Source organism: Aspergillus costaricaensis, assembly GCF_003184835.1.
Source record: "Aspergillus costaricaensis CBS 115574 unplaced genomic scaffold BO79scaffold_2, whole genome shotgun sequence".
NCBI lineage: Eukaryota > Fungi > Ascomycota > Eurotiomycetes > Eurotiales > Aspergillaceae > Aspergillus > Aspergillus costaricensis.
In genome coordinates, this window is record NW_020291802.1 from 273,833 (window position 1) to 298,485 (window position 24,653).

Below are 24,653 nucleotides of genomic sequence, written 5' to 3' on the forward strand. Positions count from 1 at the left end.
AAGATGCTCTGGACTGATGGAGATCATGGAGAGATATCTGTGCAGAGATAGTATGATTGACAATGATGATGTGGGGGGTCTTTTAAATTCTTCGTCACTCGCTCTAGATAGCCTTTTTACTGAACACCAGTTTAATCTATATTGCTGAGACTAACACCGATGTCTCCTTGACCATTGCCTCTGCAACTTTCATTACCTTTCATAAAGATCATCCTGACCTCATAGTCCCTCTGATAATATAATACAAATGGACTACACAGCCCTCAACACAGCAGAACAGTATCCAGAGACAGTCCAGCCAGCTATAGAAGACACCATACATAAAATACAATCTTATACACACCGAACCAGAACCAAAGTCCCAACAAACACCCAACATGATCCCAATGAAAAATCTATAAGTAAATAAAAATAAGAAGAAGAAGAAGAAGAAGAAGAAGAAGAAGAAGTAGAAGACACATCACGAAGCCCGACCACGCCGAACCCCCTCCCTCTCCACCGCAACCCTAACCAACGAAACCAACCAGCTCAAAAATCCATCGACAATATACGCCGGGGGAAAGAACCTCCCCTCCCCCTCCAAATCGAACACTTCACAAGCAAACAATCCCCTCATATCCTCCAACATCCTCAAATCCCTCGTAAACGACACATTCCGAGGATCGGGGTTCTCGATCAGACACCAGAAGACAGTGAGAATGGCGGAAAGGATGAATTGTGCGTGGATCCTATTATCCTTCGTATTAGTATACTATGTACGCATAGCTGGAAATAACGATAATGGTTTGGAAAATGTGTGTACTCACCAAAAACTAAACCGATCCACCAGCCCCCCCTTCCCTGAATTCAGGTAATATAGTAATGTCGACCTCGACGCCTGGTAATACAGTTCCAGACTCGAAGCAAGCGGGGCCGAGACGACAGATAAGCTAGTTGTGATGCTTGCTTCGTGCAGTTTTCGAATACAGTAGTGGTATTCGAGGTGGATGCTGATAGGGCGGATATTGACCAGTTTATGGTTACTACTTTCTTCGTTAGAGGAGGAGGAGGGTATTGTTGGATCTTGATGGTTGGGGGTGCTTGTTTCGGATCTAGGTGTGTGTACAGGTGTATGTCCTAAGGGGAATTCGGCGTATAGTTCACTCAGATCCTGGTCGAGTTGGCGGATGTGAGCGAGACGGCGGGCTTCAGGGAGGGATTGGGCGTGGCTGGAGTAGAGGCGGTTGTAGATGTGGGATTTGAAGATGGCGAGGCGGATGTCTGTTGGGTAGAGGAGGGGGATTTCGGTACTATTGTATGATGATAGTGATGCTGATGATGATGATGATTGTCGGGGTGGTGGGGGAGAGTGGGTGGTAGAGCCGATGTAGGTTTGGGGAAAGTCGAGGTCGACGTCGATGTCGTGGATGAGGGGTGGGGAGCAGCTGCGGATGCACATTTCTTTGTCCATGCCGTAGCAGAGCCAGAAGATGGCGCGGAGGTGAGAGTGGGATTTAGTGTTGTTAGTGGTTGTGGAGGAGGCCTGTGGTTGGTATTCTGGGGGAGGGGTGATGCGGTGGCCGCCTAATTGATACAAAATGCGGATGGCGGTTGAGAGGAGGAGTTGGGCTTGTTGGGGGTAGCCTGCTGGGGCGATGTGAAGGGCCTATCTGTTTTAGAATATGGGAGGTATGGTAGAAAAGAAAGAAAAGATACCAATATGACGAATGTTTCTAGTTTCCACACACTAGCTAGCTCAAGCATGAGCTTAGGTACTAATGTCAGTACAGCCTGCACGTAAGCGTCCGGGTCTGTACCTGCAAACTGCGGCTGGTGTTGATGCTGCTTGGTGATAAAGGCTGCGAAGGCGAAGAGATGTGCCTTTTCCGCCGTGGTAGGCGGGGGATCTGTGCGGCCAGAGACGAGGGCATCAAGGACAGCCTGGGAAGCAGGTACATCCACAATAGGAAACATCGAGTACATGCTCTTGGCGGCGTAGTAGTCGAGACACTTCTGGATCAGTGCGTAGCTGGGCCACTGGGGAGTAGAGATTGCTGGCGAGATGGAAGCATACTGGGCCTTGTAAGACTCTGTCACACGGGCTAAGAAGCCGTGCAAGTCCAAGACAGCGCCGGTTTGGCGGTAGACAGTAGCATGGAATGAGTTACGCTGAGGAGAGTTAGTAGTGCCTGGCCAGGAAATTTCCAGGTGCTGTTTGAAGATTTCCATGGCTATGTCGAAGTCCGACGAGTCCTGGGGATGCGATGGCGCGGCAAAGAGCGACATGGGCGGACATGGTGAGGCAGATCGCAGTTGGTCCTGCAACTGGATGATTGGTGAAACTGCTCCTGGGAGATGACGGCCGGCAATGAAGCTTTCCAATTCTTGTACACGAGCCTTGGCTTCAGCAAGTTGTCTGTGAGAATTAGAGATAATGTTATAGTTAATTCACCACTGGGTATAGCAGTGATGTTACTACTATATTTGCCATAAGAAACATACTCTCTAATAGTCTTCCTGGGTTGACCAGTCACGGTAAACGTGCAGGTAACACCAGCAAAATGACAATTCTCACATGCTGGTTTCTCTCCATCGCATCGAATCTAACCCGTATCAGTGATGAGCCCGTACTAAGTAAAGGGTATAGGGTAGCACCTTTTTATGCCGGCACAGGTCACATGCACTCCTGGCCCTCCCGCCACGTTGGGCCACAATATCGAGGATATCTGCATCCATGCTGACAGACTGCATGGGTCAAATGACACTGGAAGATGCTAATTAAGCGGGAATGAGATTCCCCGGCGGGAAATGCATGAATAAGACCCTTCAGGGTCCAGGAGAACTTTATCGCTGCCTAGAGGCTTAGTCATCTGCGTGCGTGGCCTGGCGGCCCCACACTTGGGCGGGATTCCGCCGAGCCCAGACCAGCCCGGAAGCTTGCTTAATTTATGCATAAATAGTGAGGGTATAGATATAGGTGAGTGGAAAGTGATTGGTTTTATTGTCAGCGATATTTTCAATATTCAGTTGCACTTAATTCTATACATATGACTATAATGCTTGGGCTATCAGCAAACAAACAGCTACTGATACTATGAATTTACCGACGGTACTAGCGTTTCACTTTAAATCTAACCTAAATATGACCAAAATTAGGCTATCCACTTTGCTATTGCCGTTCTATCCGGTACTCGCATCCATTAGAGCATGCTCGTATGGCATGCTGGCTGATATGGCTAGGTTGTCGATGCAGCGTGCCTACCAAACAGGGCAGGAACACACAGGCATCCCCTTCGTTTCTGCCACTCTTTTGCATCTTTAAACACTACTGAATTTAACATAAAATGTAATGATCGATCTAAGTCACTAAGACTTTCTTCTCTTTCTGCACCTTTTTTAGTTCTACATCTTCCACTTAGCAGACGTTGAAACGCCCCATGTCGGAGCGAACGTGGCAGTCGAGAAGTTAGGGTTACGGTAGTCACGGCACGAGGCTGACGGGAACGTGCATAACCCTAACTCGCATACCGAGAGCTATACACCGATATTTATATAGTAATTCTATACCAGCGACTGGTTGTTATTATTATTATCTATCGGCAACTAAAACATAAGCAACTGCTCTTATGGCACAGTTCGAACACTGTAAGCAAAACCCACAGATTCTAGTATACCCAATGCAGAGAACTACCTATCACAACCAACTCATAGTGCACCTTAGGAGATATATCCTCCAGATGCATAGCCACTCGACTACTTAGCAAAATACTAGAACTCTAGGTCGATTCAGGACGTGATTCAATAATAAGATAAGTAATTCAATGTATCGTTAACATGGTTCCCACACCACCAGTCTATTCTAATAATTCCTCAACCCTACATAACCCCCCAACCCGAAAACCCCAAGTCCAACACCAACTAAGTAGTAAACTTCAACCCGCCATTAGCACAAACCACACTTCCGGTACACCACGCCCCATCCTCCGTACAAAGCATCCCCACAACCCCGGCAATCTCCCTCGTAAACGCAGGTCTCCTACCTCCCATCTTCTCCCTAATCAACCTCTCCTGCTCCTCACTCAACCCCTCCTCCCCATCCTGCAACTTACTCAACGGCGCATTATCCTGAAACCCCTGCATCTGCTTCCAAAACTCCTCACCCGTAGCAAAATACATATCCCCGACCACGGGACCCGGATTCACCGCATTCACCGTCGCCACGTCCGCCAACTCCCTCGCCCACGTCCTCGTCATCGCTTCCAACGCCGCCTTGGTACCCCCATACACCGACTGGCCCGTGAACCCCAACGAGGAGGAAATACTCGAGATGTTGATGATGCGGCCGCTGTGCGCGGGTTTGCGGGGGAGGTACTCGGCGCAGGCTTGCGTGAGGAGCAGCGGGGCGAGCACGTTGATGGTGTAGTGCCAGTTGAAGTAGGCGGGGTCGATGGGGCCCGAGGAGGGGTCGTTGAGGAAGCGGTCTTTGCTGACGCCGGCGTTGTTGATTAGGATGTCGATTGTTAGGGTGTTTGTAGTAGGCGAGGTGAAGTGGGTTTTGGCGGCGGAGAGGATGGTGCTGATGGCGGGGGTGGGGTCCGAGAGGTCGGCTTGCACGGGGATGCAGGTTATGTTGTGCGTGGTGGAGAGGGTGCTACAGAGGGATTCGGTGCGTGCGCGGGAGCTGTCAGAGGTGTAGTTTAGGAGGAGGGAGCAGCCTTTGCTGGCGAGGTTGTGGGCGATGGCTTCGCCGATTCCTGGGGGACGTTAGTGGGGTGGTGGGGAGGGTATGGGGGATGGGGATGGGAATGGGGTACCCCGGGAGCCACCGGTGACGATGGCGAATTTGCCTTCGAGTGAACGGGACATGTTGGTTGATGTAAATGTACTGTTGTGTAGTATCTCTGAAACAGAAGTGAAATGTACAAGAATGATCGTTGGGGAATTCAATTTATACTTAAGTTTCAGAGAAACTGTAACTCGGGTAAATGGCCACCGGGAAATTACCTCATTGGTGCTCCGGCGGCACCAAGGTTAAGATGTGCTATTAAGTAGGTTTGATCTACATAGTAGATGAAAGTTAACATATACCCTAAATTCAGTTCAACTATACTACAATTTACTGACTACACTCTTTCAACAACCCTAATAACGTCTCCCCTACACTATCCGTAAATTCCCTACAATTCACATCCCCCTGGCACCTCACAACCCTCACCCCGGATCCCTCCAACCCCTTCTCCACCGTCCCAAACAACGCTTCATCTACCTCCCCATCATAGAAATTATTCCCCGGAACATCCATCATACTGATTCCCCCCGTCGGCAACATAACCACCACGTTCTCCGGACACCTCGCCTTCCCCAACTTCCACACAATAAACTCACCGATCCGTCGATTCTCCTCCTCATCCGTCCTCACAATCGTCACCGTCGGATTATGCTCATAGATCCTCCTCCCGCTGAACCGTTCGGGAATCGTATCCTTCGTCCCAAAATTAATCATATCGCACGCCCCCACACTCACCACCTGCGGGATGCCCCTCTCCGCCGCGGCGTCTAATCGTCCCGGTCCGGCGGACAATACCCCGCCGGCGAGCTCATCCACGATCTCGGAGGTGGTCAAATCCACGACGGCGTCGAGTTGTTGTTCGCGGATTAGTCTCTCCATGGCTTTTCCGCCGGAGCCGGTGGCGTGGAAGACGTAAATTTCGCATGCATCCGGGAGGTGGGATTCCAGGTAGGTGCGGATTTGGGTTACGGCGGGTGTGGTGACGCCGAACATGGTGATGCCGATTTTGGTTTTCTTGGGTGTTTCCTGCTTGGTCTCATTCTGCTTCTGGTGTCCATTCTGGGCATGTCCGTTCGTGCTATTACACTCAGAGGTATGAAGCTGGTCGTGGTATGATATCGCCATTCCGGTTCCTGCGGCTGCCGCGTTGCGAAGGATTCTGTTCAGAATGCTGTTTGTGCCGGCTACGTCGACGACACTGTACATCATGGTGATGTCTGTTTCCTGGATGTAGGGACCCACGTCGCCGGAGGCCATGGTGGAGACCATCAGTTTCGGGAATCCGATGGGAAGGGCATCGCGCATGATGGTGGTTGCGATGGTGGTGCCGCAGCTGCCGCCGATGGAGAGGATGGTGTGGATTTTGCCATTGTGGTAGAGGTCGGCAACGGTGGGGGTGGAGAGATGGGTGATGGATTGGATGTAGTCGTTTCGGGAAAGCTGGGTGTAGTCGATTGTTTTGCTGTCGAGGCTGGGATGAGGAATGCTGATGAGGGGAGAGGAGGTGGCGGCGCGGCCGACGTCCATGAGAAGGACGGAGATGGAGGGGTTAGAGGTTAGTTGGGAGTGGAGGTAGAGTAGTTCGGACCATTTTGTGTCGCAGGTGCCGAGGAGGAGGATGGTTGGCATGTTGCAGTATACTATGAATTTGATTTCCTGTAGATATGGGAGGAGTTGTAGAGCAGGTGATGTTACTACTATTCAAAGGGAATGGGGTTTATAACGTTGAAGAGGGGCATGTTACACTGTGGCTGGTGGCAGGCAGCTGAGGAACTGATCGGCCTTGCGCTGCACCGTCATGTCGGAGACTACTATCGTGCGTAATACCGACTGGGACTTGTCGCAGGAACTTTAAAAAACCTCGAGGCGAGATAAAATAAATTAATCACGCAGAAGAGAGGAGTCTCAGTTGCAGATAAAAGCACGCCGGTGCAGACTAGTTAGGGTTAGCCGTGGGTCAAATCCCGGACGATCCGCAGCTGAAGTGGTAAAAGCACCACTCATCCGCCACCAAACTGGATACTTGACTATCAATTATGTGGTAACCGCCTGATCCACTGATGATTTGGCATACCCCCTCCTACCCCTCCTTCGGAGATACAGTCACACTATCACGGGGATGTTTGTTTCCGACATTCTTTCATTCGTCATAATTCCGACTTTTGTAGGTCGGAGGTTAGTATTTAAGGCCCATCCTCAACTGTCCTCCACTAGCCCTCGATTTAGTATATAACATACTACTCTCTTAATACCTACTACAATCACCCAACATACTCCAACATAAATACATACACACATACACAACAACATCACTATGCCCCGCCCAACCACCCGACAAGAAGTCCTCGACCGTCTTCGCAAAACCATCGCCGATGGTTCCATCATCATCGGTGCGGGAGCCGGTAAGTGCCCATCCATCCCTTCAATGCCAAACCCTCCTCACCCATATTCCCAATCATTAGCATCAACATCAACACCACTAACCACAACAATGACATAAAACACAGGAATCGGCCTCTCCGCCAAATTCATCGAAAAAGGCGGTGCCGACCTAATCCTCGTCTACAACTCGGGGCGATTCCGCATGGCAGGCCGAGGCTCTCTCGCAGGCATGATGCCCTACTCAGACGCCAACGCCGTAGTGGTCGAAATGGTACATACCCTCCCCCTCCCCCTCTCCCTTCCCTCCCACCACCAATACTAACCAAAAGAACAGTCCAACGAAGTCCTCCCCCTCATCGAAAACACCCCCGTCCTCGCAGGCGTCTGCGGCACCGACCCCTTCCGAGACATGCGGACCTTCCTGCGCCAACTACGCGACATCGGGTTCGTGGGAGTGCAAAACTTCCCGACAGTCGGTCTGATCGACGGGAACTTCCGCGCGAACCTCGAAGAGACGGGGATGGGATATGAGAAGGAAGTGGAGATGATTCGCATCGCTAGGGAAATGGATCTGGTGACGACGCCGTACGTGTTCAATGTGAAGGAAGGAGAGATGATGGCGCGCGCGGGCGCGGATGTGATTGTGGTACATGTGGGATTGACGACGAGTGGGACGATTGGGGCGCAGACGGCGTTGACGTTGGATGAGTGTGTCAAGGTGGTGCAGGAGGTGCGGGATGCGGTGGTGAAGGTGAATCCGGAGGTGATTGTGTTGTGTCATGGGGGGCCGTTGGCGGGGCCGGAGGATGCGGAGTATGTGTTGCAGAGGTGTAAGGGGGTGCATGGGTTCTTTGGGGCGAGTAGTATGGAGAGGTTGCCTGTCGAGGTGGCGTTGGAGGAGAATGCGAGGAAGTTTAAGGAGATTCAGCTGTAAGTATATCTAGTTGTGGGGAGGGGGAGGTATTTTAGTAAACTACTGTAGTAGGAATATGATGTATTCAATTATCTGGTATCTTCTGTTGAACAATTACTCCACAACCACCAATGCAACCCTAGCCATACCCAGCCACTTTTATTTGCCGTTGAAGACAATGCTTTTGAGCCCCATGTTGATAAAGAACCCTGTATATGTCGTCGTAACATCGTGAATGTTGAAGTCTAGCAGTAGGATTTCGACATCTAGTAGCGGTAGCTATTTCACTTAGTCAGTAGCTGCCAATATATTAAAGTTTTGGGTATAGGAGAGCTTACTGGTCAGCCTTGAAAGGTCCGGTGACCTCCAGGCCAAGGTACTCAGCCTGGACGGGGGTGAGCTGAGACAGCTTGGCGTTGACGTGCTCCAAGTGCTGGAGAGCGACCTGCTCATCGAGAGCCTTGGGGAGAACGTAGACACCGACGGGCTTCTTGCCGGTGGTACCGAACTCGACGTACTTCTTGCCGAACTCGGCGTCCTCGGCCTTGAACAGAGCAATCTGGGCAAGGACCTGGTTGGAGAAAGAGCAGGACATGACGAAGGAAGAGTGGCCGGTGGCACAGCCAAGGTTGACGAGACGACCCTCGGCCAACAGGATGATGTGGCGGCCGTTGGCCATGGTGTAGCGGTCAACCTGGGGCTTGATGTTCTGGACCGACTTGGCGTTGGCCTTGAGCCAGGCAACGTCGATCTCAATGTCGAAGTGACCGATGTCTGAGCAGTTAGCGTGATTCACGAGATTTTGATAGAAGGGACGTACTGCAAACAATGGCGTCGTTGCGCATCACCTCAAAGTGACGGCCGACGAGGATGTCACGGCAACCAGTGGTGGTGACGAAGATCTGACCCTGGGGAGCAGCCTCCTCCATGGTGGTGACCTGGTAGCCCTGGACAGCAGCCTGGAGGGCGTTGATGGGGTCAATCTCGGTGACCAGGACGCGGGCACCCATGCTGCGGAGAGCATCGGCACAGCCCTTGCCGACATCACCGTAACCAGCGACAACGGCAACCTTACCAGCGATCATGACATCGGTGGCGCGCTTGATACCATCAATGAGGGACTCACGGCAACCGTACAGGTTGTCGAACTTGGACTTGGTGACGGAGTCGTTGACGTTGATGGCGGGGACAAGGAGCTTGCCCTCCTTGAGCATGCGGTAGAGGTGGTGGACACCAGTGGTGGTCTCCTCAGACAGACCGTAGCAGTCCTTGAGCTGCTCGGGGTACTTCTCGTGAACGAGGGAGGTCAGGTCACCACCGTCGTCGAGGATGAGGTTGAGCTTCTTGCCATCCTTGAAGGCGGAGAGCTGCTGGTCCAAGCACCAGTTGTACTCCTCCTCGGTCTCACCCTTCCAGGCGAAGCTATCAATTATTAGATCGAGCCGATAGATTGGTATACAGTTTTAACTTACACAGGGACACCGGCAGCGGCAATGGCGGCGGCGGCGTGGTCCTGGGTGGAGAAGATGTTGCAGCTGGTCCAGGTGACCTCGGCACCGAGGGCAACGAGGGTCTCGATGAGGACGGCAGTTTGGATGGCTGCAAGGGATTAAAAAGGTTTCAAAGTAGAAAAGTGTCAGGCCGACATACTCATGTGCAGGCAACCGGCGATACGGGCACCCTTGAGGGGCTGGTCGGGACCATATCTGCGGCGGATGGACATGAGACCGGGCATCTCAATCTCGGCGAGCTCGATCTCGCGGCGGCCGAAGGCAGCCAGGGACTAGAGGCATGAATGAGAATTGAGATCATGGTAGAATGGTATAACGGGGAACGTACGATGTCGGCGACCTTGAACTTCTGGGCGGGGGCAGCCATGGTTGTGTGTGGTGAAGATACTAGAGAGGCAATGGTTAGAATCAGTCAAGATGACAGTGAGAAGAATGAGAAGAATGGAGAGATATGGCTTACAGAAAAAAGGGGGGAGGATAAGTGAGGAAAGATGGAGAGTGGGAGGGAGTAAGAGTAGAGGGGGAAGAAGAGAAATAAAAGGGCGGAGAGAGAGAGCGAGAGAGGGGAAGAAAGAGTGAAGGATTCAAACGGAGCAAAGCTCGGCCGGCGGGGCTGATGCGGTCGGACTTTCTATGCTTCCGGACTGCGTGCTGACGGTGCCTCTCCTGATTGCTGCCGTTGGTCCATCCCCTCGGTCTCGGAACTTAACCTGAAGACTAACCATCTGCCTCATAACTAGTTAACTATTAACCGACTAACTACAGCTGGAGGATGACTATTGTTCTCCGGTATCCATCGCGACCGGCGGATCCCACTGGCCCCAAATCTTGGGGGTGCCGACAATCGGATTTTGGACATTCCTCTCAGTGCATCTGGCCCCCTCTTACCTAAGGCCGTCAGCAAGGGATGCCACGTCGAAGCAGCCATAACTAGTGAATGCGATCAGAGAAACAAAAACAAACTCTTTGGGCATGAAGATAATGCATGAGCAATTAAGGCATCAAAAGATTGAAAGATCAACGAGTCACATCCCGAGTATCTATCCCTCGCCATATCGATAGCAGATCGTGCTGTGTAGCACCGGACCATCCGCAGCCATGCACGAGCTTCAATCCAAGTAATCCCCTCTGCAGATCCCTCACAGAATGCAGCTACCCTGCTAGCCAGTCGACCAAGGTCCCTCCCCAATCTTACCTAGGCCTATCGTAGCAAGGGGCACTCTCTCTGGTTGACATCCACCACCGCCAACATCCACTAGCTCTTAGCCACCAACTAGATACTAGCTACACCACGATGAAAACCGCCCTAGTCACCCTCTACTCCTGCCTCGGGTTGGGTGTGCCCGCCCTGGCTGCCCTCATGGAAATCATGTTGAGCAATTCCACCTCGTGCCAGATCCGTGGTGGGGATGACATTGCGAACCTTGCCTGTCGGAATACGGTATGCTGGTCTTGATCAATCTCGAGAAGAAAAGGCTAACCCAAGGGTGCAGTGTATTGAACAGGGCGGTGGATGGACTGGAGGGTTCTGTGATGATCAGCAGTAGGTATCATCCAGTCTTGGGAGTATGGAAGCTAACGAAGGACCTAGGATCTGTCATTGTACGTTTGATATATCTACTAGGAAGTAGATGAACGCAGAAAAGAAAGCAAAGCTATGGATTGGAGTAAGCAGGTAGAAGGATCATATCATGTCTGTCATGAGAATTATGTTCAATTAATCAACACTGTCATTGTCCCAATTTGACCAATCAAACACCGTCATTGAATCGGTAAAAGTTCATCCATCTCTGCACCATTATCAGTGTCCATCCAATACATCACACAATCCAGGTATAAACCAACCTTATCATACGGCCGGGACGAGTCTGCAAACCGCAAATCCGTCGCCAACCGGATCACTCTATCCGGGTCATTGTTCACCGTTGATGCGTGGATCTAATCCCATCAGCACTATCCACAGGCTCCTAATTAGATGCTGCTTACCATGTGAGGCTTATGCAGCACCACATCCCCCGCCTCGTATTCCGCAACCAACCAACGCCGGCCATTCTCCTTGGCAAATTCGGCGGGATTCTCCGACAACATGCCCGTGGACATCATATTCGAGTTGAAGGCATATTTAGCCTCTTCCTCCGTCATGCCCGCTGCCAGAGCCTTGGCCGTGAATTCATTCTCGATCTTCTGGCCCACGACATCACCTGTCCTCGTCAGCATCCCCACATCATACAATCAAGATGGAAGACATACTATCCTCCAAATAAATCAACCCTCCACCACTCAACTTAATATCCCCAATAGGCACCCAAGCCGTCACAGCCGTGGGCTCCCCATGTCTGATAAAGATCTGATCATAATGGACCCCAATAGGCTTCGTCTGGGGGATATTATTCCGCAATAGCGTCCGCTTAAACGTCAACGTATTGTCCCCCCACCCAGTGAACTTGGCTATAAAGGCATATAGCGCCGGATGCTGGACCAGCTTCTCGGCATACCAGTCCTTGTAGTGAGCCTCGATGGCGCGATCGACGAATTGTGCGGCGCTCTCCCCGCCCGGCCGGCCATTACCACCGGCCGCACCAGCCCCGATGCCGGGGAAGTCGTCGGGGGTCTTGTCGGGGTTGAAGATGCCGTGGACAGGGTCGCTGTCTGTCTTGAGGACGCCGGTTGGGGCGAGGTAGGAGAAGTATTGGCGACGGGCTTCGAGAACGTCCTCGCGGGGGAGAACTCCTTTGAGGAAGAGGTAGCCGTCGGCGTTGAAGCGGGCGCGGAGCTCGTCGAGGGGGAGGTTAGGGTCGGAGGGGCGAAGGAGGGCGGCGTTTTCGGAGGTGAGGGGGCCGTCGCTGACGGCGAGGGTTTGGGTGAGGACGCCGGGCATTTTGTAGTATGTACTACTCAGTAGTGTGGTGTTGGTTGAACTATCTGGTTGAACTGATGGGAGGGGAGAGGAACTGGGGTATAGGGTTATTTATATATATTTTATATCTATCCGGGGTATGTGTCGTGACGTATCCTAATCCTAAATCTGGAGAATAGGGATCTGCCCCGCGTTGAGGGACGTTCCATGCAGCAAAGCCATGACGGTTGACACTTGACAAGTTGATCGGCTGCAATATGAATGGGGATGTTACAATCAGCAGATTGGAGATTGGCGAACAATAATCCAGTGGAACTTCCCCCCTCCCCACCTCCGCGTGGAATGATACTCTTCTGGAAACGCCACAATGCGCGGGTGGGGAATTCACTCCGCGGGCAATGCTGCCCTTTTGGCTGTCCACTCTGGATTCAGAAATGTTCTCCGGTCAGCGAAGCTGCAAGCGAGAATTTCATTGCTGATCTTTCTTTGAATCAAATACATGCAGTATTAACAATTAGCAATTGAACACCCAATCAATGATATGATAAGATCAAGCTATTCATCCACCCACTCCCCAAACTCCCATCCCCAATTCCCTTCTTCATCCTCCCCCACCACCAACTTCAATGTCGTGAACTCAATTCGTTCATACATTTCCCTCGCCGCCCCACGTGCTCGTCGATGCCATGGTCCCGACCCTCCTTTTCTTGCATCTTCCCGACTGCGCCATACACCTATCATTCACTCGTTATTAGCACATCCATCCTCCTCACAAACATTTTTCTGAAGTAAACTCTAAAGAAAAAAAAAAAGAGAGGGTAGAGAACTCACAAGTAGCCAACCCCCTCCTCTCCTCATCCACATTCCCAAACCAATACTTTAACAATCCACCCCCCGCCACCGCCTCCCGTAACGACATCTCATCCAACACATGCAACTTCTCCCCATCTGCATCGGCCGTCAACGTCGACCGGAACACCACCACATAGAATATATTCTCGTGTCTCTTGCCCCAAGTATATCCCTCGCTTTTCGCTTGTTTCCTTAGAAACCCAAAGACACTGTCCCAGTTGAAGGACTCGGTGTAGGGCGCTGTGGCGTAGTTGGGACGAATGGGGTGGAATAGGGTCAGCGCTTTGGCGAGGAGTTGGGAGGCCGGGTTGAGGGTCTGAAGGTCGAGGAGGTGGTGTGGGGTGTTGTAAGGGGAGATGATGAGGTTGGTGTCTGAAGGTGGTGGTATTAGGGATGAATCATTGGGGATTGTTGGGTTGAGACGAAGTTGGAGGGATGCAGCGGCTTGGAATTTGAAGGCTTCGGGGTTGGTGGTTAGGAGGGTGTGGTGGTTGAGGAGGATGTTGGTGGGTGGTGGTGGTGATGGTTTGAGCCGTTGATGTTGGGTTTCGGGGGTGGAGGGACGTGGTGAGGTTATGCTGGGGGACATTGTTCTAGTAGTAGTGTCTAGGGCTGGTGGTCTATGATGGTAGTAGTGTAAAATAGTAGTATGGAGTGGTGTATAGGGGTGTATGTATGTAGGAACAAAAAAGGTGGAAGGTGATGCTAAAGAGTGACAATAAGAGAAGGAAAAAGACAAGAAAGAAGTATGATGGGATAAACGTCGCCATTTAAAGAAAACAGGAAGAAATGAAACCCGACAATAGAAAAGCTGCTCATACAGATCCACCCGATCCGACCTCTACTCGATGAAATTCAAGATCGGTCAGATCACCCTCAAAGCACGCAATATGCCGACACTTGAGTCGGTCAGCCAGAATGTTGCACTGCTCGTTGGATGATCAAATTTTGAGAGCCCGGGTGCCTGGATGATCATCGGCTACTAATTTTATGCTTATCATCGGATCCCCGGGTGCGACATGCAATTGGTCTGCACTACAACATCTCCGGTGGTTGGTTAGGGCTCTATAATATGTTGCCCAGGGACAATAACGACAAGTGCTAGGGGACGGTGGTCAGCCGGTGTGCCAAATGGAGAATAAAGAAAAGTGCTATGAAACACTGCTCGGCGCAACCCCCAGCAGAATTGAGTTCTTGCCCGTTATTGTCACATTCAAGACAATAGCACGACATATCTTCCGGGCTTGCGCCATCAGGGTGTGTGGGCTGGGCTTTGCCTATCCCCAGCCCGAGAAATTTCACCATCCCGTCTGGAACCATGGCTAGCTGTCCACTGGTTCGCATGGAATTCGGCACCCTTGCACAGTACCGTTCACTGATGACCAAAGAAGCTAAACCATAATTAAGCAACTGGTATTTTTGTTTAATCCTATCATACAGTTCTTGATGGTATCATGCAAATCCCACGTTATAACGCCTTGTGAATGCTCGTAATCCTGAAAAACACAATGACCCCCTTTACTGCTTCACCGGCGGCGGTGGCGGTGCCATCTTACCCTCGCCTGTATCGACCTTCTTCTTCGGAGGCAATGCCGGAACCTTAAAACTTCCATTCCCCCCTTGAGGCGCTGTGCTGCTCTGGCCACCAACTTGCGTGAATGTGCCAGATTTGAACCACCGATCCTCCTCGGCCTTGCGTTTCCGACTCAACTCAGCTTGTACCTTAGGATCCACCAACTCCAATCCTTGCACGGGCGTGAAGGCAATAGTACTGGCAGTACCGGCTGATCCTCCCAGCGAGGTGCCAACTCCAGAGGTCCGCAACCCCTTCGCCTGAAGCACACTGGCCGTCCCACTAGCATTGGAGCCGAATGCACGGAGAGATGTAGATGTGCCACTGACGGGGGTTGCGGTACCCCATCCCTTGTTGTTTTTGCTAAGCTTCGCTCGGGTTCTTTGGTCGATCTGAGTCGCGCGGATCCGCCCATCATTCTGTTGGCCAAGCATGCCCAGTCCGACTGTTCCCTCTCCGGTACCATATCCGACTTCTGCCTCCTCCCTACCAAAGGCAACCCGGTTCTGGGCTTTGCGGAGTTCCGTCATGGCGACAGCTTCCTTTGCCTTTCTCGCCCGTCGTCCACCTCGCTTACGGGATGGCTTGTCGTCCGGAGCGGGGAGCGCCTTCACGCCCGAGTTCGGCGCGGGTTCCGTAAGCTTTTCCAGACGCTGGAAACACTGCTGCTTCAGCTCTTCGCCGAGCGATCCGTCAGGACTGTACTTGGAGACGTCCGCTCGCGTAGCAAGGACCATCTTGGCAGAGACGATGCGAATGGCCTGCCGCTTAAGGTCGTTCGGGACACCTTGTATAATCGGCGAGTTGTACAGAAATCCCTGAGAGCGAATACCAATATTTGTAGCAAATCCCAGTCCCTCCGACCGCTTCGAGCCCTGTGCAGCTAGGTTGCACGCGGGGATCTTCGCTAGCTCAAGCAGACCTCCGGTCTGGTTCAAGAACTGAGCCGCTGTCTCCGGTCCGATCAAAGCCGCCAAGTTGGGAGCGATCTGGCTCATTCGCGACTGGATGCTCTCTGTAAGTGCCGTACGTTCGCGATCGAGCTTCAGGATCCGTTCGCATGTATCCATCACGGTCTTGAGTTCGGACTCGGTCATCTCCCGGCCTCGGGTGGTGGTACCCTCCACGGCCACAACCATCAGGGAGGGCCCATCCAAGATCGACCTCAGTGGCACGCCAACCATGTTATCTGGCGAGGTCGACAGAGCCTTGATATCGTTGAGCGGGCCATTTTTCAGAATAGCGACAGTTTTCGCGTAGTCGATCGGGGTAGTCACGAGCGTCTCGAGCTCAGGAAATCGGATAGAGTAGTGATCGCGCAGCACTTTGTGTAGACGAGTCAGTTCGTCGGCGGTCGACAAGGCAACGTCAAACTCGTTGGTGAGCTCAGGCGCTTGCGCCAGCTGCTCCTCATCGACAGCTTCCTCTTCGAGGCCATCACCAGCCTGAAGATCCTCGTCGTCCTCCTCAAAATCTCTCAAGAGATCCTCCGCATTTGACATGATGGGTATTCGGCAGCGTGACCAGCAGACAAGCTGTGTAGGTCCGCAAAGTAGAAGCAAGGCCGCGTAGATGAGATGCAGGTGAAGTTCGAGGTTTGGGTTCGCCGCCACACGGACTCGGCTTTGCAGGCAGGAGCTGAGTCAGCAACGCGGTGGCTGGGGGTGGCGCAAGAGACCAACACCGCAGCTTGTCCGACTTTGGATCGCAGCATTCATTCGGAATCTGGAATCAGCATCAACCTCGACTACCGCCCGGTAGCCAGCACAACGCCTTTGATTTGGGGTTTCTGGACGTGTTCTCAGTCGAGCCGGCTTTGTTTTAGCCCTACGCGCACGCCAGAACTCTCGGTGGCCTTGTCCGGCTTGATCTATACCTCATTTACCGATCGATTATCCTCGCATAAACTATACCACGATGGAGTCGTCACGCGGCCCTCCCAGGGTCAAGAACAAGGCCGCGGCGCCCGTCCAGATCTCAGCGGAGCAGCTGCTTCGCGAGGCCGTGGACCGGCAGGAGCCCGCATTGCAGGCGCCGACGCAGCGCTTTGCCGACCTGGAAGAATTGCACGAATATCAGGGCCGCAAGCGAAAAGAATTCGAAGACTATGTGCGTCGGAACCGAATTAACATGAACAATTGGATGCGCTATGCGGCATGGGAGCTAGAGCAAAAGGAGTTCCGCCGGGCGCGCTCAATCTTTGAACGGGCGCTGGACGTCAGCCCGACCTCGGTGGTTCTGTGGATTCGGTACATTGAGTCGGAGATGCGGAATCGCAACATCAACCATGCCAGGAACTTACTCGACCGTGCGGTGACGATCTTGCCTCGGGTGGATAAGCTGTGGTACAAGTATGTCTACATGGAGGAGACGCTGGGCAACATTGCGGGCACACGGCAGGTCTTTGAGCGGTGGATGTCTTGGGAGCCGGAAGAGGGAGCTTGGAGCGCCTATATCAAGCTGGAAAAGCGGTACAATGAGTTCGAGAGGGCGCGCGCGATCTTCCAGCGGTTCACGATTGTTCACCCCGAACCACGCAATTGGATCAAGTGGGCTCGGTTTGAAGAGGAGTATGGAACGAGCGATCTCGTGCGGGAGGTGTATGGAATGGCGATCGAGACGTTGGGAGAGGACTTTATGGACGAGAAGCTGTTCATCGGCTATGCCAAGTTCGAGGCGAAGTTGAAGGAGTATGAGCGTGCTAGGGCCATTTACAAGTATGCTTTAGATCGACTTCCTCGCTCAAAGTCCATGGCGCTTCACAAGTCCTATACGACATTTGAGAAACAGTATGGTGACCGGGAAGGCGTTGAGGACGTGATTCTTTCGAAACGCAGAGTCCAATACGAGGAGCAACTGAAAGAAAACTCGCGGAACTACGACATATGGTTCGACTTTGCCCGGCTTGAGGAGACCTCGGGCGACCCCGACCGAGTACGCGACATCTACGAACGCGCGATCGCTCAAATACCACCATCGCAGGAGAAGCGGCATTGGAGACGGTATATCTACCTCTGGATATTCTACGCCATCTGGGAGGAACTGGAAGCTAAGGACGCCGAGCGTGCGCGCCAAATCTACAACGAGTGTCTCAAGTTGATTCCCCACAAAAAGTTCACCTTTGCCAAGATCTGGCTCATGAAGGCGCAGTTTGAGATCCGTCAGATGAATCTCCAAGCCGCTCGCAAGACGCTTGGCCAGGCCATCGGCATGTGCCCGAAGGATAAACTCTTCCGGGGATACATTGATCTAGAGCGCCAGCTGTTCGAGTTCGTGCGGTGCCGGACGCTGTTCGAAAAGCAGATCGAGTGGAATCCTTCCAACAGCCAGTCGTGGATCAAGTATGCCGAGTTGGAGCGCGGGCTGGACGACACCGACCGTGCACGAGCCATTTACGAGCTTGGGATTGACCAACCAACTCTCGATATGCCCGAGTTGGTGTGGAAGTCGTACATCGACTTTGAGGAGTACGAGGGCGAATACGACCGGGTCCGCCAGCTGTACGAGCGTCTGCTGGAGAAGACAGACCACGTCAAGGTGTGGATCAACTACGCCCGCTTTGAGATTAACGTTCCCGACGAGGAGGAAGAGGAAGAGGAGGAGGAAGAGGAGCGGCCGATCAGCGAGGATGCCAAGCGTCGTGCTCGGGCCGTTTTCGAACGAGCCCACAAAGTGTTCAAGGAGAAGGAGCTCAAGGAAGAGGTAAGCTGTCGTCAACGTTCCTTTTCTGACATATCCCTGACTAACCATGACACAGCGCGTGGAACTGCTCAATGCTTGGCGGTCGTTTGAGCACACGCACGGTTCACCAGAAGACATCGACAAGATCGAGAAGCAGATGCCCCGGCGAGTCAAGAAGCGGCGCAAGTTGGACGACGACCGGTACGAGGAATACATGGACTATGTATTCCCGGCGGATGACCAGTCAGCGGCAAATCTGTCGAAGCTGCTGCAAAGAGCTCACCAATGGAAGCAGCAACAGCAACAGCAAGGGGATGGAGCTTAGATCGATGTACCAGGGTAGTTCTATACATAGCTGGGGAGTTAATGGCATCACGAGATGTATCATATCAGTAGTGATAGCTTTTGCATCGGGTCACACGTGCAATTACCAATTTTGTGTAGCACCAATCCATCCTCTGGCACTCTGTGGACTCCGTCTGTCTAGTGCAGTACATAATTGCAGTGATCTAAATGCTCAGATAATGAACATATCAACCCACTTCCTCTTAGAGAGCCTAAAACGTTATGCCTCAGCGAGAACAAGGGACGATGGCGCATCTGGGAGCGCGTCAGACTGAAGATCTGGAGGTGGCCGGTTCAAGCCCGGCTCGTCCCATCCTTTTTTTCCCATTTTTGCTTCGGAAGTCAAGAAAATTTACAGTTATAAGAAAAGCAACAGTGAATGCACTGAATAAAGAACAGACTTCATACTGTAAGATAAAAATAACCACAATTACTATCGTGAAGAAGTATCAGGACTAGGATCAGAATGCGCAATACTCATCCTACCGTCTTTTAACCACTAGCAGCAACCCTCATTTGGTAGTCTTTCCTCTGTTTGCCCGGCGTCCTCTTGTTTTCTTCGTCTCTTCTTCCCCTTTCTCCTCTTTTACCTGCTGGCCTGGCTTTTTCCCTGCTGCTCCTCTTGTTCTTCGTGCTCGCTTGGGTGCCGGTCTTTCCGTATCTTCACCTGCTCCTTCCTCATCCTCCTGCTTCCCTGGGCTTCCTTCTATAATCTTTCCCACCTCTTCTCTCTGTGTCTCTTCCTCCACTCTTTTGCCCTCGTTTTGCTTCTCTCGTCGTTCTCGTTCCCAGGCAGCCTGGTGCTTCGCCATTACCTCCTGTTTCTCTCTGTAGACCTTTCCCGCCTCAGCTTCCCGTTCTTGTTGCAACTCGTGGTACACTTCTTCTGTACAGTCGCCATCCTCAATCACTGCGACAGCCTGAGCCCATGATTCTAATTGACCGTCGGGGATTGCCGCTCCCGTGCGTGACACTGCAGGTTGCAAGATGAACAGAATACGATGTCCGTCCAGTCTAGGCTGGTGCGGCAGGTAAATATGACGCTCCTCTGCAGTCACGAATTGATCCCCTCGCCAGAACAAGGGCGAGGCCAACTTCGTGAGATTTCGATACGTACAGATACCATGAGAAGAGCCGAGACTGATAGCCAACTTTTCGGCTTTCTCGTAGAATTGGACAAGCTTTGCCTCCCGCACAGCGGTGTCTTCACAGTTTTCAAGTAGCATCTGAAATGGTGGATGTTTCAGCATGGCGGTAGCGAATGATCGAGTCAATTCCTCACGTCGACTCTTTGTATGCCGGCCCATCTCAGTGTTGTTGGCCTGTTTATCATTGACGGAGTTCGCAAGACGAACGGTCTCGGTCTTCCACAGGCTGGCGGACTTGGGATTCACTATTCAATAACAAGTCAACAGTGAGACTAGGCGGTTAGGGAATCTAGGTAGGTGAAGATATTGGTGGCCTCACCAATCAGAAACTGCTCATACAGATGCTGCAGATGTTGTGCAAACGACAGCGAACTCTGTGCTTGAGGCTCAACGTCTATCGCTTCTGTCTTGCCCTCAAAGTACCAAAAAGGATTCTCGAAGAATTTATCGAATATGTCCTTTACGAGCATCGTTCGGGCGAGGGCAAGGGGTATGAAAGTACGGATCGGATACGGCAGAGACTTTAGAAAAGTATCCCAGTCCAAATCCTGTACACAGTAGCCATCTAGGCTCTGGAGAATACTTCGTTTCTCACCGGGAGCGAATTCGGCCAGCGCAGCCGTATGTCTTTTCACATAATCATCCGCCCACCAGTTCGCCGTGATGAAGAGAGAGTTAAACGCATCCTTGTAATCGATGATAGGCTTTGGCCAGCCGCGCCCCCCAAAGACTGCCAGCCACATTTTCTCTTGACGGTCTCTCTTTAACTCATCTATTTCAGCCTGCAGATGATCGATCTTGACCTGGAGTGCATCGGTATCTTTATATCTCTCTGACTGATTCAGGGTCGGAGCCGGGTTCGTGTCGTCGGGAACATGGGGCGGCGAAGATGCTTTGGAGGATGGTGCCTTCAATGATGAAGGGAATAATTCAGAGACCAGCTGACGAATGCAAAACTTCCGAGATCAATATTCTCACCTTGACTTCCTTTCTTTTTCCCATGACGCTGAGACGATGATGAATTTCGAGCTTGAAGGATTCCTTTCCTAAGAGCTGAGTGATGAGAGAAGTCGATTCAAACCCTGGGCAGGAAGTAGGGTGATACTTAAGAGATTTTGGAACAAACAACCGCGATGAAAGAGCCGGACTTAATGAGCAAATATGTTGTCCATAACGGGGCAAAGGGGGCTTCTTTGTCCTGTCTTCTTTCCTTTCTTCTCGCTCTCTTCTTCTCGCTCTCTTCTTCTCGCTCTCTTCTTCTCGCTCTCTTCTTCTCGCTCTCTTCTTCTCGCTCTTCTTCTGGCTCTCTTCTTCTGGCTCGCCTTACCCACTAACCTGTTTCTAAACGGACTGTACGAGCATACCGGCCTATGATATCTCGTTGGGTCTCAAGCGATGAAAAACCTTCCGAGACATTGCAACCTTCTTAGGCCTATCAGCTCCCTGGCCGCCAGGCCGGAGGAGGCGGGTTTCCGAGACGCTTTGGCCTGGAAACCCGACCCATCGAGCATGACGAGCTGCAAGAGAGCCACTATTGAGGGCTTGGGGAGGGACCAACAGACGGTGATAAATACCCCATCCCCATTCCCATTCCCAGGTTCCTCATCTTGCTTTCTCGTTAACTTTCCTGTCTTCATTTCTTAACATCTGACTCTAATCATCGTTCATCTAAACTGCTTGTCATCGATCCATTTACCTCATCTTCTGTACCCACTTCTGTGCACCTTTGCTCGTCAACTCTCATTATGGTCCACTTCACAAATAAGATCGTCATAGGTGTGGATGTTGGTATAACGTTCACTGGTGAGTGTCGGCATTTGAACCCGGAGCTTCGTGCAGGAACTAAGTGATTCCAGGCGTCGTTGTAGCCCATATGATACCGAACGAAGAGCCCGAATTTCAGGTCATCGAGGATTGGCCTGGAAGAAAAGCCTTGAAAGTACCGACAAACATAAGCTACCCGGGAAGGGAGCCTCGGTGGGGCTGGTGTGCCTACACCTATCCCCCAACTTACGCATGGTTTAAGCTTTTATTAGACCCTAAAGGCCGCCCTACTGGGCCCCTGAACGAGTCGTTCGCAAGCTTCACATATCAAAGTCTGCTACAGGAAGCGCCGGGAAAGACCGCCGTGGACATGGTCGGAGATTTTCTCGGACGGATACGTCAGTTCATTCAAGACCATTTGACATCTCTTTGTCTTCTTACCGACGAGACGCTTGTACAATTCCGTTTTTCTACCCCCGTAGCCTGGGAAGAGGAAGCTCATATGGCCATGCGGATGGCCATTTCCCAAGCCGGATTCGACACTATAGGTCTGGAGAACGTTTTTCTCAGTTCTGAGTCGGATGCGTCGGCCCGCTATGTGCTAGAGCAGAAAAGCGATATGGTTCAGGTTAGTGAAGGGCTGCGAGGGATCCAGGGAGACCGAACTCGCTGACGAGGGCATTTTGGACCAACAGGTCGGCGAAATCTTTTGCATCTGCGACATAGGCGGATGCACCATTGTGAGTATCTCCCCAGCAGAGAATTTCAAATTGGTTCCCTGACCATTGCCTAGGATTCAGTCTGTTACCGGGTGGTGTCGAAGAATCCAGCTTGGGTACTGGAACCCTTGAGCAAGTCCTCCGGTATGTCCAGCTTCGACTTGTGTCAGTTAAGTTCTCTTCTCACATTCACAGGTCATATCGGTGGTGCAATTCAGGTCGACATATTCTTTCTTGCAACGATGCGTGCAAGATTTCCGGAGGTGTTCGCCAAAGTATTTGATGACGATGGCGGTATGGCAGGCCAATTTATGGCCAAATTTACGGAATTGAAAGAGACTTTTGATGGCACCGGGGGAATCCGTAGGCTGGTTTTGAACATGGATGTGGTTTCACTCCCTGATGACGCTCACCACCATTATGACGCTCAAACTAAAGAGGTCCTACTTTCTGTCGGCGATATGGAGACGTTTTTTGAGCCGACCATTAAGAGTTCTATCCAGATAATGGGCGATCAACTCAACGAGGTTGATATGATGTGTCGAAAATATGGAGGCCATCAGGTCTCCCACTTGTTTATCACTGGAGGGTTCGCTGCCTCTCCTTATGCCAAGAGCGTGTTCAAGGTCTTCTGTGAGCAGCGAAAGGTGCAGCTAACCGTCCCGGACAACCCTGCCATTGCGACGGCCTACGGGTCGGCCCTTCTAGGTGTTTTCGATGTGTCATATACCATGGTGAATTGCGCCCGCACTTACAGAATTCACCATGACGACTTCATGCCATTCCTCAAAAAGGCAGGCCGGGAGCGACCCATAAAAGAGCGATTGGACCTGATGCACAGCGAAGAAAAGGCGCCGATCACCTGGATATTCAAGAAGAATAACCAGTACCAGGCGGTTGAGCAGTACACCTGGGGATTCGAGCTTCTGCATCAGCACAACATGCCGTTGATCAAACCGATTGCTATCTACTCCGTCGACGACCCCAGCCCACGCTCGAAGCCCGAATTGCTCAACCCGGTTCATTCAAAACTACTCGACTATCTTCAACTCGATCTGTCTCAGGTTGACTTGACCCGCCACCCTCACATAAATGACAATGAGGGGCACGCATTCTTCCAAATTCTTGTTAATGTACAGGCCACCCTCTGTCTCAAGAAAGGGGAGTTGAGCTTCCAATGTTTAGTAGGCGGAATCAATTGTGGCAATTGCAAGGTCTATACAGTTTGGGCATAACTTGCTCAAGATGTCGCTGCGCGGCCCAGCTGGCTAGCTGGATGGTTGGGTTTTCAACAAGACATGGATGAGCAAACGCTGCACCCGGTTTGTTCAGCCTCGGTAAACCGCTTTACTGTAGCGTGTAGCGTGTTTTCATAATTCGTATTTCGTTTGTTGCCTATTTTGCGATTTCTTTCTTCTTTCTAAGTTTTAGTTTGCCATCTTCTTCTTTCATTCCTTGTTTCACTCACACTCTTTCTCTTATCCCTGAGACTTCCTTCTTCATATTTGATTTCATTCTTTATTTTATTCTTGATATTTCCAGTACTCATTTATTTCGTTTCTAATGAATGGACGGCGAGACTGCTTTTTGGAGGATATTTCTTTCTTTGAGTAAATCATCGGATCAGTTAGGACCCAGTATGGAGTAAACCAAATTGTTATCTGAGTCCTGAATTCAACATGCTTCGCTTTAATTACGTCCTTCTTTATCAGTAAGCTGATACGAACATTAATCTCTCTCCATGTTATCGGGGATTGTTGTCTTGAACCGACTGGTAAGCGTCCACATCAGCATACTGGGTGGCAGAGGCAATGCTTAGAGAGTCCTTTGGGACAAAGAATGAGAACGACGGGACCAACTCATCTCGGACGAAATAAAGCCTACCATGATGCAAATAGTTATGGCACCCTCATAAAGAAACGTCGACTCTCAGTCTCACTATGATTTCTTTTCGGTGTGCGTGCCTGTTGTACCACAGCTTATTTTGTAAATTTTGAGTTTTTCACTTTCTTCCCCCCCCCCCTTTTTTTTTTTTTTTTTTTTTTTTTTTTTTTTTTTTTTTTTGAAGGCCATCATGAATCCCGTCGAAGGACATCCCCGGGTAGCAGTTTCATTATTATCACCATTTATATTACCTTCC

The 24,653-nt window shown here is 51.4% G+C and overlaps 12 protein-coding genes and 1 non-coding gene across 13 annotated transcripts; 5 read left to right on the forward strand and 8 right to left on the reverse strand.

Moving 5' to 3' along the window:
• Positions 1 to 802: 802 nt before the first annotated feature.
• BO79DRAFT_267601 (Zn(II)2Cys6 transcription factor) lies at positions 803 to 2,725 on the reverse strand (the record flags this gene model as incomplete). Its single annotated transcript, XM_025687058.1, has 4 exons — positions 2,635 to 2,725; positions 2,482 to 2,582; positions 1,726 to 2,395; positions 803 to 1,645 (listed from the first exon to the last, which is right to left on the reverse strand). Exons 1-4 carry the CDS (start codon positions 2,713 to 2,715, stop codon positions 803 to 805), a joined length of 1,695 nt encoding a protein of 564 aa, XP_025544285.1. The 5' UTR covers positions 2,716 to 2,725.
• Positions 2,726 to 3,897: 1,172 nt separating this feature from the next.
• Positions 3,898 to 4,845, reverse strand: BO79DRAFT_267604 (SDR family NAD(P)-dependent oxidoreductase; the record flags this gene model as incomplete). The annotated part of the gene is made up of 2 exons (XM_025687059.1): positions 3,898 to 4,733; positions 4,794 to 4,845. 2 exons carry the CDS (start codon positions 4,843 to 4,845, stop codon positions 3,898 to 3,900), a joined length of 888 nt encoding a protein of 295 aa, XP_025544286.1.
• Positions 4,846 to 5,095: 250 nt separating this feature from the next.
• Positions 5,096 to 6,397, reverse strand: BO79DRAFT_267607 (Tm-1-like ATP-binding domain-containing protein; the record flags this gene model as incomplete). Its single annotated transcript, XM_025687060.1, has 1 exon — positions 5,096 to 6,397. The coding sequence occupies one exon, from the start codon at positions 6,395 to 6,397 to the stop codon at positions 5,096 to 5,098; it is 1,302 nt and encodes a 433-aa protein (XP_025544287.1).
• Positions 6,398 to 6,975: 578 nt separating this feature from the next.
• On the forward strand, positions 6,976 to 8,084 carry BO79DRAFT_164128 (TIM-barrel enzyme family protein; the record flags this gene model as incomplete). The annotated part of the gene is made up of 3 exons (XM_025679175.1): positions 6,976 to 7,170; positions 7,276 to 7,421; positions 7,485 to 8,084. Exons 1-3 carry the CDS (start codon positions 7,083 to 7,085, stop codon positions 8,082 to 8,084), a joined length of 834 nt encoding a protein of 277 aa, XP_025544288.1. The 5' UTR covers positions 6,976 to 7,082.
• Positions 8,085 to 8,130: 46 nt separating this feature from the next.
• BO79DRAFT_242188 (adenosylhomocysteinase) lies at positions 8,131 to 10,106 on the reverse strand. Its single transcript, XM_025685187.1, has 7 exons — positions 10,035 to 10,106; positions 9,903 to 9,961; positions 9,714 to 9,846; positions 9,536 to 9,662; positions 8,884 to 9,485; positions 8,402 to 8,837; positions 8,131 to 8,342 (listed from the first exon to the last, which is right to left on the reverse strand). Exons 2-7 carry the CDS (start codon positions 9,939 to 9,941, stop codon positions 8,330 to 8,332), a joined length of 1,350 nt encoding a protein of 449 aa, XP_025544289.1. The 5' UTR covers positions 9,942 to 9,961; positions 10,035 to 10,106; the 3' UTR covers positions 8,131 to 8,329.
• A 762-nt stretch (positions 10,107 to 10,868) lies between these two features.
• Positions 10,869 to 11,292, forward strand: BO79DRAFT_284087 (uncharacterized protein; the record flags this gene model as incomplete). The annotated part of the gene is made up of 3 exons (XM_025688214.1): positions 10,869 to 11,015; positions 11,068 to 11,117; positions 11,166 to 11,292. 3 exons carry the CDS (start codon positions 10,869 to 10,871, stop codon positions 11,203 to 11,205), a joined length of 237 nt encoding a protein of 78 aa, XP_025544290.1. The 3' UTR covers positions 11,206 to 11,292.
• A 33-nt stretch (positions 11,293 to 11,325) lies between these two features.
• On the reverse strand, positions 11,326 to 12,452 carry BO79DRAFT_284088 (uncharacterized protein; the record flags this gene model as incomplete). Its single annotated transcript, XM_025688215.1, has 4 exons — positions 11,326 to 11,364; positions 11,420 to 11,512; positions 11,561 to 11,775; positions 11,825 to 12,452. The coding sequence occupies 4 exons, from the start codon at positions 12,450 to 12,452 to the stop codon at positions 11,326 to 11,328; spliced, it is 975 nt and encodes a 324-aa protein (XP_025544291.1).
• A 534-nt stretch (positions 12,453 to 12,986) lies between these two features.
• On the reverse strand, positions 12,987 to 13,872 carry BO79DRAFT_242190 (uncharacterized protein; the record flags this gene model as incomplete). The annotated part of the gene is made up of 2 exons (XM_025685188.1): positions 12,987 to 13,165; positions 13,263 to 13,872. The coding sequence occupies 2 exons, from the start codon at positions 13,870 to 13,872 to the stop codon at positions 12,987 to 12,989; spliced, it is 789 nt and encodes a 262-aa protein (XP_025544292.1).
• Positions 13,873 to 14,699: 827 nt separating this feature from the next.
• Positions 14,700 to 16,400, reverse strand: BO79DRAFT_206447 (U4/U6-U5 snRNP complex subunit PRP31). Its single transcript, XM_025681973.1, has one exon. It carries the CDS (start codon positions 16,356 to 16,358, stop codon positions 14,802 to 14,804), a length of 1,557 nt encoding a protein of 518 aa, XP_025544293.1. The 5' UTR covers positions 16,359 to 16,400; the 3' UTR covers positions 14,700 to 14,801.
• A 205-nt stretch (positions 16,401 to 16,605) lies between these two features.
• Positions 16,606 to 18,906, forward strand: clf1 (putative cell cycle control protein (Cwf4)). The gene is made up of 2 exons (XM_025684377.1): positions 16,606 to 18,558; positions 18,614 to 18,906. The coding sequence occupies exons 1-2, from the start codon at positions 16,774 to 16,776 to the stop codon at positions 18,860 to 18,862; spliced, it is 2,034 nt and encodes a 677-aa protein (XP_025544294.1). The 5' UTR covers positions 16,606 to 16,773; the 3' UTR covers positions 18,863 to 18,906.
• Positions 18,907 to 19,122: 216 nt separating this feature from the next.
• BO79DRAFT_t13 lies at positions 19,123 to 19,195 on the forward strand. Its single transcript has one exon. It is a non-coding gene; the product is annotated as a tRNA-Phe (tRNA).
• Positions 19,196 to 19,394: 199 nt separating this feature from the next.
• BO79DRAFT_223933 (uncharacterized protein) lies at positions 19,395 to 21,032 on the reverse strand (the record flags this gene model as incomplete). Its single annotated transcript, XM_025683634.1, has 3 exons — positions 19,395 to 20,275; positions 20,350 to 20,938; positions 21,009 to 21,032. 3 exons carry the CDS (start codon positions 21,030 to 21,032, stop codon positions 19,395 to 19,397), a joined length of 1,494 nt encoding a protein of 497 aa, XP_025544295.1.
• A 743-nt stretch (positions 21,033 to 21,775) lies between these two features.
• Positions 21,776 to 23,748, forward strand: BO79DRAFT_250092 (Hsp70 family protein; the record flags this gene model as incomplete). The annotated part of the gene is made up of 5 exons (XM_025685796.1): positions 21,776 to 21,833; positions 21,887 to 22,422; positions 22,490 to 22,534; positions 22,588 to 22,657; positions 22,709 to 23,748. 5 exons carry the CDS (start codon positions 21,776 to 21,778, stop codon positions 23,746 to 23,748), a joined length of 1,749 nt encoding a protein of 582 aa, XP_025544296.1.
• Positions 23,749 to 24,653: the final 905 nt, after the last annotated feature.